This window comes from Trachymyrmex septentrionalis, unplaced genomic scaffold (assembly GCF_001594115.1).
Source record: "Trachymyrmex septentrionalis isolate Tsep2-gDNA-1 unplaced genomic scaffold, Tsep1.0 scaffold22, whole genome shotgun sequence".
NCBI classification, from domain to species: domain Eukaryota; kingdom Metazoa; phylum Arthropoda; class Insecta; order Hymenoptera; family Formicidae; genus Trachymyrmex; species Trachymyrmex septentrionalis.
In genome coordinates, this window is record NW_017305375.1 from 208789 (window position 1) to 218408 (window position 9620).

General features: G+C 36.7%; 1 protein-coding gene across 4 annotated transcripts in view; it reads left to right on the plus strand.

Annotated features, from left to right (window-relative positions):
* The first annotated feature begins 6448 nt into the window (after positions 1-6448).
* The window catches only part of LOC108748336 (nucleolysin TIAR-like), a 149330-nt gene continuing 146158 nt past the window's right edge, over positions 6449-9620 (plus strand). For all 4 annotated transcript variants that reach the window (XM_018486421.1, XM_018486420.1, XM_018486419.1 and 1 more), the window contains exon 1: positions 6449-6715. In XM_018486421.1, the coding sequence (XP_018341923.1) occupies positions 6538-6715 (178 nt within the window). In that variant the 5' untranslated portion in view covers positions 6449-6537. The remainder of the gene's footprint in view (positions 6716-9620) is intronic.

Genomic DNA, 9620 nt, shown 5'->3' on the forward strand with positions numbered 1-9620 from the left:
AAAAATAAATTTCACAAAGGAAAATAAAGAAAAATTGACAAGAATATAATTTATGTAATTAATTAATTTAAGTTACTTATAATTGAATGCAATTTCGTTTCTTTTCATTTTACAATTTACTTTCGTAAAATTGCTTATTTTTGATATTCTGTATATGTAATCATATAAATAAAAATTTTCACCAGGATTACGTCGTTATTGATGATAAATAATGTAAAGATTTCTTATTTAATTTGGACTTTAGATCGTTTAACTCTAACAGCAAGAAAACCCCTGTCTTTCTCCAATTTCGTCGGCGCCAACTTTTTCCATTTACTTTTACTTTTCCAATCGTCTCGTTCACTTTTAGAAAATGCGAAGTATATTACAGGAACAAAACGAAATAGCGTTGAATACACCGTAACAGTAAGTTCTGTGGGCGCAGTAAAACCTGTTGAGTGTATTCGCGTAAGTGGTGAGTAGTGGATACGTATACGTGCGAAAGTCTGGGGATGAAGTTTCTGGGGGAAATACAGGCGAGACACCACCGCTCGTGAGAATTGTAACATACGAACGGTAAGTGTATTCGTACCTAAGAATTCGAGAACAATACATCCGCAGCGCTATGCGAGCGGCCTTGTAACGACTTCGAAAGACGTTTATGCAATCCGATATGAAAGAAGCGCAACCCCGAGTGCAACTGGTGGTAAAAAGGGAGATAAAAAAATATATATACACAGCCGAAGAAATATTTTTGAACGTTCAGCGGGAAGAGCAGATAGAATTATTTAGTTTTTATTTGTTATTGAAATCCTTTAAAGTTTCGCAAAATATTTCTTGCATTAAAGTCAGTAATTCTTGGACATTAAAGCTATACTTCTATATAAATAAGTAGTTATAAACATTTTTATAAGCATTAAATATTTTCTCGCACAAGGAGAGACATAATAAAACCAATATACTAATAACAACATTTTGATTTGTATAATTATATTAATCAAACCATAAATCATCGCGCATTAATAAGCATCCTTTATTTTATATAAAAAGATTGTCTTGTAAACCACTTAAATGACGATTGCGACTGGTAATATAATCAACTTTAACCATTAGCCTATATTCACCGTCTGCTCTCATCAAGCCGATAAGTGCACCTACGACATTAATTCGTGGTCTCATAGTCTTTCTAACGATCATTTGGCAATTAAATGCATCGTAACGCGAAGTGATCCTCGAAAGTTTCGCAGATACCATGCTGATATCGATTCTAGATAATGGATATTAAAGATTGTTTTATGATCAGCTTAGTGTGAGTACAGTGTAAACGTACTACACATAGATTAAATCGTTAAAGTGATACATGCGAGGACGATAACTCCGTTTATCAAAATATAGAACGCTGTTTTTGGTATTCCTTTATACACCGAACTAGCTAGACATAATTTCATGTTTTTGCTGAAATAACATGTTGAAAAACAGTAATTTCACCTTTTATCCGATTAAGTGTCTTTTGTAAACGCTACGCACGAATGTTCCGATCACGTCTATATTTCGCGATCATAAATTACATCAACTCGCTAACAGCACGCTTTGAAATTAGCGTTGTAACGTGGTCGAGCGTTGCACCGGGGAATAACAATGTCCCCGGCTCACGTGCGCACGTGTATTTATACCAGGCATTGTGTGCATCTAATTTCGGAACAATGTTGACGTCATTTCCGTTTTCATTTAATCCGCTGATGACTATATGAAATGTTTGGACATTGCAGATCATATATATTAATCAGTATGCATTTATGATCACAGCTCCTGCGACAGCAAAACATTGTATCTGTGAGCAAGGACATAGCATGTTACAAAGTTTGATGAAGGAGAGATAGGAGCAGAGAGAGACAGACAGAGCGAGAGAGAGAGAGAGAGAGAGAGAGAGAGAATTGATTACAATAATATTTTTGAAAGCTTCCCTACGTAATATGCACTTCTTACATATCTTTTTCATTTTTAAAATATTACTATCACATATTCTCAATAAACGTATTTTTTCTATAAATGTTGCTTATAAAATTGTAAAATTGCAGAAAAAAATTATTACATTCCTATCAGAAGAATAGAAAATATCACAAATTTTTCTTTTCTTTTACAGACGTAAGCAAAACACGTTTGTAAAAGAAAGACTCAGCGATGTTTTGCGTGCATCATCACTCGTAATCGCGCGTCGCAGACAGTTCAAGATTCATCGCGATTCGCGAAGTGCCGGTGAAATTAGCGTTTCGTGGTCAAATGTTTCACGACGGAAGTAACAATGTGCGCCCGCGCTCGACGCGCCGACAATCATGCTTGTGACCGTGGTATCGGTGCACGTACGTGGCATTGTGTTAACCGTTAAGCATTTGATACGGCCACCTTCCTGTCGCGCGTCCCGTCGCGTCGCCGCGTCGCGGTGCTATTGTCGCCGGTGCGTTCGCGTTGTAACCGAGCCGCGTTGTTTCTCCGTGTGCGATACGATCCGATACGCCCAACGCCCGTGTATCACCGACGACGAGTGTGTGACGCACGTACGAAGAGCCGCACTTAGAACGGCGTGCATACTGAAGTGGCCGCGTACGAAAACGAAGCTACAAGCTCGACGAAAGCGGACGTGCGTGTGAGTCGAGATATGATAAAATGTAAAAACGAGATAAGGAAAAATATATAGGGAATACGGAGTATAAAACTGAATCTCGAGAGAGTGTCTTCGTGAACGACAGAGTATGAATATATTTTATGGTTGAAACTCGGTAAAAAAATAATCGAAACTCAGTAAAAAAATATTCTCGTTAGGATGTTATATTAACATTAATTGTTTAAATAATTAAAGAACATTAAAGTAAGATTATTAAAAAAATTAATTGTTAAAATACTAATTAAATATTTATCATGTATATAAATTAGTAATATAAAAAACTTATTTTGTAAATCTTTAATAATAATAAAATAATAAAATCTTCTTTTTTATCCTGTTTAATCTACAATGCACTATCATTTTTTTATTTAGTTTACAAATAACCTTAGGATCACAAATTTTTATGCATTACAAAGGAAAAAAAAATTTTATTTGCAATGTACAAATATAAAAGTTTTTATTAAAAAACTTCGTGTTTAGCGATTGCCGTCTACACTTGTGAGTATTCAACAATAATACGTAAAAGAATGGAATAAAAAGTTGACCTACATTGAGACAAAGTTAACAATAAAATTTTAACGTTGTTGCGATGATCTTTACTCGAACTTTATGTTTACGTGTTTTTTTTTAAAGCTTATATTTTCATATTTTATTTTCATAGTCAGTCTCTCATTTATTGCATTCAAAAAAAAAAAAAAGAAAATAAAAAAAGACCAAAAATATACACTCGTTTGCAATTGGCTCTTTGTAATTGTTTTGCCAATGGCTCTGTTTGCATACGACCTTATACACATAATATAAGAGCGATAAGCGCGAGTGCGTGGGATTCGACGACGACCATTCACGGACGCTTACGCAGTGCACCTTCGACCGTTCCCGCGAACAAATTGGTAAAATCTTGAATTCGCAAAGTTTCAATTGGAAACCCAGTACATCTGCATATTCGACTTTCGCACGTTTCGACCGTGAACCATTAATAGTTCTATCCGATAGATAATCGATTCCGATAATTGCACGACGCAATAACTCAAGCATGACCATACGACGATGCCTATTGTTTGCAGAAGCGCAGGTTTCAGTTGATAATGATCAGCATACGGCGCGTGTGGATATGACGATGATGATCGTTTGGATAGAGTGAGCGCGATGGGAGAATGCATAGGGAATGTGCATAGAACGCATCCGCATAACCGGATATGAATGTATTAATTATTGAAGACGAAACAGACGGCCGACCGCGCGATGGATATAAAAACACCGCGGAACAAACAGCCGCGGAACTCGTGGATTATTTTGGGGCTGCAATTACATTTTTTATACAGCAATCCGATGTTGCGTCTGCCCGGTGCAACAGTCGTACGCCGCCACAAAGCGCATCTACTATTCGGATCGAATTAATATTGCCCGTTTTACTTTGAATATAACGCATGTCAAAGTAAAAACAAAAACGCTTTGTTGTCAAAGAACTAGTGAAATAAAATATCGCCCGCTACAAAATATTGTAATTTTAGATAATTGTTTCGACGATTATTGTTTCGAAATCGTGAACGTGTTATTACATTTTGTTTCAATAGACTCTTCGAGCTTTTTATTACGGCGCATTTTTGAATACGCATTTGTAACCCTTGAAACTCGTTAAAATTGTGCTATTTTCGCAGCAATATTGCAATACAATTTATGAATTTAATTGTGCACCATGATGAAAAACCGGATCTCTTTTAAGAACGTAAATCGTTTTAATACGGCGTGATTATACCGCGTTTATCAGTGAGAATACGATGATAAATCTCGAAATATATATATTTCATATAACTTGTAGATTCTTTTAACATTCTCTACGTACGATAACAATTAATTTCTTAAGAATTTTCGGAGCAATTTATGAATAAGAGAAATATATTGGCAATGCGAATAAATAACATTAACAAATGCAAAGCAGTATTCACAAATAGGCGGATTTATAAATGGTAGAATTTGGCTCATTGCCAAGCTACTTAAAATTTCAACAATACATAACACCTCGAAAATCAATACAGACGATTCATAACTTTGCACGAAACGTGCATCTTAATTCTGGCTCCTGTAACTCTCGGCAACAAGATTAAAATGAGCTTAAATTTATAAAGACGTTAATATGAAATTTCATCGTAACGATGTAAACACTTTACTGATACTCTTAGCCAGCTTTTCAACATTATGCACTTTTATTATTATATAACTACTATTATTATTATCATTATTATTATTATTAGTTCCTTTTTGGGGAGAAGCATCAGCTTTTATTTCCTAAACTGCACATCGTATTAAAAATTCGTGTTAAATAGATAATTTTGTATTTTTATTGACCTCGTTATTGACTCTTACGCTACAAAATAGCGTGATAATAATTTAACATCATACTTTGCGTTTTTGTGAGCAATTTAAAAAATTCAATTGTAGGATTAAAAATCAAAATTATGCAATCATTTGTTTGTAATTCTATTTATGATAATATCACGGAACATAATATATATAATATTTCGTGCCATGTTAATATAAATCATTCACAAATATCGAATATTATTTTTTCATATAAACGATATCTTTATAAATATGTTATAACTTAGCCAATTTATTCAACTAGCCGCGAAATTGACTAAAGTGACCTGTTTTCGTCTATTGTTACGTAGCACACGTATTAAGCTTCCGGGAAGCACGGCGTGATAATACATATCGCTGGTAGAGTAGCTATTCCCAGTATTGCTCCAATATGAAAGTCAGTGCCCGACGGTACGGTCGTCATTAAAAAACTCAGTCAAACACCACGTATTTAAAGTTTATTAAACACGACCATTCTTCGGCGCCACATAGAAATTCAATTTCGTTCCTGCGAAGCGTAGGATTACGAGATCGCGAGGCTACTACTATTCGGTGCAATCGAGGTCCAACTACGTAAACGGCACACGAGCACATTTTTATCTAGCCGCGACCGCAGTGTGCAATCAGAGAAGCGCCCGTTGACTCGTGACGCTTCCGGTTCAGGCTTCCGGTCCACGGAACCGCACCGTTTCCGTTCGGCTGCCCAGCCCACCGATCCCAACCGCCGACCGTCGTGGTATATCGAGGCTCCACGTTCGAGGAGCGGTATCGAGATCAGTGCTAACGCTTCGTCACGAGAATGCAAGGACGGAATACTTGCGCGCGCCCGGATAATTAGTTTCAAGTGGTATTCACTGTGGTTGCGGAGAATCAAATTGCCGTGCATGTGATCCGCGAGTAATGTCGGTTATTTAACCTACCGATGTGCGAGTTGCAGGATTAACGAATTTATTTATTATTTGGAAAAGATTCGCTAATCAGTGCTTCGATGTAGTAACTTCATTTGAGAAGAAAGTTGCGACTTGTTGCGGCTAATTTCAACGAGCATTTGAGTTTTGAGGAATCAAGAAAAATAGTGTTAATAGTGAAGCTGACGTTAATATAATAATTAATTTTATATTATTGTAGTAAGCTTATTAAATCCACGCACGTTTTTTGTGTCTTTTTTTTAAATTTGTGATGTATATTTATGAAAAAAGCGAGGATCGTTTACAATTTATATTCAACGCTGGTAAGCTACGTATATCTTCCCTAAGCTTTACAGCAAGATACTCCGCATTATCCTTAACAAGAATGTGAAATTCATGTTGTGGGATGATAACAAATGGTGTACATCGCTTCAACACTCGCAGCCGCAGTAGGGCAAGAAATTTATTGTGAGGACAACTCTAAAATTAGGGATCGCAATGATCTAGTACAATGTTTCTTAATATCATCGGAGGTCCAGCTAGATAATTGCAGTCAATCATCATTGAGTGAGAAAACTGGTAATAATCGCCAGGTGGATGCGGCTGTATCTGTGGCCGTGATACGCGAAAATGGCGGTTGCGCCCGGTAAGAATAAATTGAAAATGGGCAGTGCGGGCCGATACTACGGTGCTTATCTCATCTACGACGTGGCAAACTCATGCCTCGCCGCCTTGCACGCCAAGATGCCTCCTCCGGTCGTCGTCACGCGAACCAACCCTCCGTCTCCTGTGCACGTCCAGAACCCCCGTAAGTTTTCTTCGTCTTTTCTATATTTCTCCGTTTGTGTGACTGGCGCTTCGGTAACGCAATGGCGATTGCAGATGTTTGATTCCCTCGATTTTCCTCGCATTTCAGCAATTAAATTTTTCCTTCTAAATGGATTTCTTTAGAGAAGATTTAGTGATGGAGTTGTTAAGGTAATAATGCAAGATGGAGATATTTCATGATTTGTTTCGTGATTTTTTCAAATCATGATGGTATAACACTTTGACGATTAATACAAAATGCTCCATCATTTTAATTCAAACATAACAAAAAAGGATCATGTATAAAAGTTATATAGATGTTTTATAAATAAATGTAAATATTCTATAAAGAAATTAGAATTGACTTTGAAATAAATTATATGTAGATTATACGAGTGCTGTAAGAAGACATGTTCTGATGTCAGCTATGAGATTAATAGGGATACAAAAATAGCCAAACCGTTGTTGTTCATCGTTACTGAGATATGAGAGCCCGTTTGGATAGTTAATGGCAGGATCTTTCCGGTTGCATGTTTCGAACCGATTAGAACCAAAAGAAAAAGGAAAAGAGGAGGAGGATATTAGATGAACAAACGTGTAAAAATAAAAATTTTTAGCAGTAACGGTCTTGTTAACATTATCAAGACGATTTACCGGACAAGCATTGCTTATCGCTTTGTGTTAACAACTATACCTGAACAATTATTCTGGCTGAAATATTATATATGAAATATTGTATATAAAACTATATCTTAGCTAAACTTATTTATGTACATTTATTACATTTGCGTTGTACGTAAGTAGAGACGCATAATTATATTATGCGGAGTGAGTTACATTCAAGATTACAATACTTTTAATTACATTAATGTAACACGAAAATGCCTGTGCTCATAACACAATGCCATCGCATTTCCGTGCGCAGTCCGGCACGAGATTGTACTTGCATTTTTAACCCTGGGGCAGATAAAATCTAAATACGGCGTCTCTCGAAAAATTCGAATCAATTTCACGTAGTAGGCGAGGCGCTGTACGGTATACTAAACAGTTCCACGCCCGTTTCCGCACAAACGACTTTTAAGGCAATATCGATAACATTAAATATTCACTACCCAAATACGTCCAAAGCTGATGTCTTATTCAAAGAAATAGCGGCGTAACAGCGTGCATGCGAGTGCAGTGTACATTATTCTCATAACCGTATGCTGCGGCAATGCGTAGTAAACTGTTTTCAATGGCGAATATCGCTGTATAATATCGCGATATGAACTAATACTGATGGTTGGTATAACTTGAGGAAAGCTTCTTATAACAGCTATATACCGCTCCACGGGTGATGGTAGCATGTTTAAGAAAACATATTTTTTAACATTAAGCAGAAGAGAGAGAGGAGAGGAGATTTTTAGACTGACAAAATTGAATTTCTTTTACACATTATTTTTGAACATTATATCGTCGTTTAACATTTTGAATGAGATAATGCTATTTAAATAGACGAAGCAAATTCATAATTTTAATTATACAATAAATGATTTGTCCTGTTAAATTTAAACATATAATAACAAAAATTGTATTTATTTAATTTAATCACTCAATAATAATTCAATCACTTCATTTATCTGTCGCATATATTTATCATCAATTTCTGTGTGGCTAACGTATAAACGTGTCCCTTGTTCATTGTTTGGACATAGATATTTCACGCTAACAATTTTTTTTTCTCTTGAACATCTACCCTTGTCAACGATACTGGGCAGCGACCGATAATACGCGACAAACTCAATAATACATCAACATCCGAGATACGTCCGGCCGCACTTTCTCCCTCCACTACTTCTCTCGACACCTGCTTTCGCGTCCCTTATCATATTTTATTTTCTTTCTTTTCCTTTATACTGCCAACAGTCGGCCAGGTAAGGAAGTAAGAAGGCATAGATGCCGGTGTAAGAAAGGGTGGAAACACCCTATGAGACGGGATAGCGTGTCTGTTTTGATTTATAAGAATTCGCCACGAACCCCTAACCCACCTTTCTAAGTCTGGCCTCACCCCCGGGCTCTCATAGATCGAGCTAGATCAACCCCCACCCCTTCAACCTATCTCGCGCGTGAATAATAGGCAGATACCCTACTACCCATCGCTCCACCAACCTTGCCACGATTTTCTTCCCTCATTCCCCGCTCTCTATCTCTTTCTCACTTTTTCTCCCATTCTTTTTTCATTCGTTTCTATCGCGTTCCGATCGCGCGCCGATCGTTCTTCTCGCGAACGACGGACGAGCTTCATCTCGTTGCTGGTCAATGAAACGATCTATCAACGTTTGTGCCAGAACAAGAACTGTTACAAAACATTAGCGAGTCATGAAAGATTTTGCATCGCCCGTTTCGCGAAGGTATACACGGATCGGGGACACGTCATCAATCTTTTTACTTCGCGCGCGTCGGTCCGGTTCCAACGCGGCTGGAGATGAGTCGTGATATCCGAGAGACGAGTCGTGCTAATTTGCAGATGTCGCGCTCTCACATTGATAAATAGAAGGTATCATTTTTCGGTGGAGTTACATAGATCTGTTATTACTGCTCTTCAATGGATGAAGATTTTATTGCTTAAGAAGATGCATCTCTATTTTGAAGAAAGATTAATGAATTTAGTGCTTTTTTATATTAGATTTTTTTTTTGTATTCTGTCAAATTATTAATATTTTTTATGATCTTTAAGTTTATAAAGAGCACGAAGATATCACTTTTTTGTAGATTTATTTATTATAACAGAAAATATCAAGATCATAAAATCCTAATTTTTTATAAGAAAATTAATTACGTTTTATGATGATTATATTTTTCTCTCTCTCTCTCTCTCTCTCTCTCTTTCTCTCTCTCTCTCTCTCTCTCTCTCTCTCTCTCTCTCT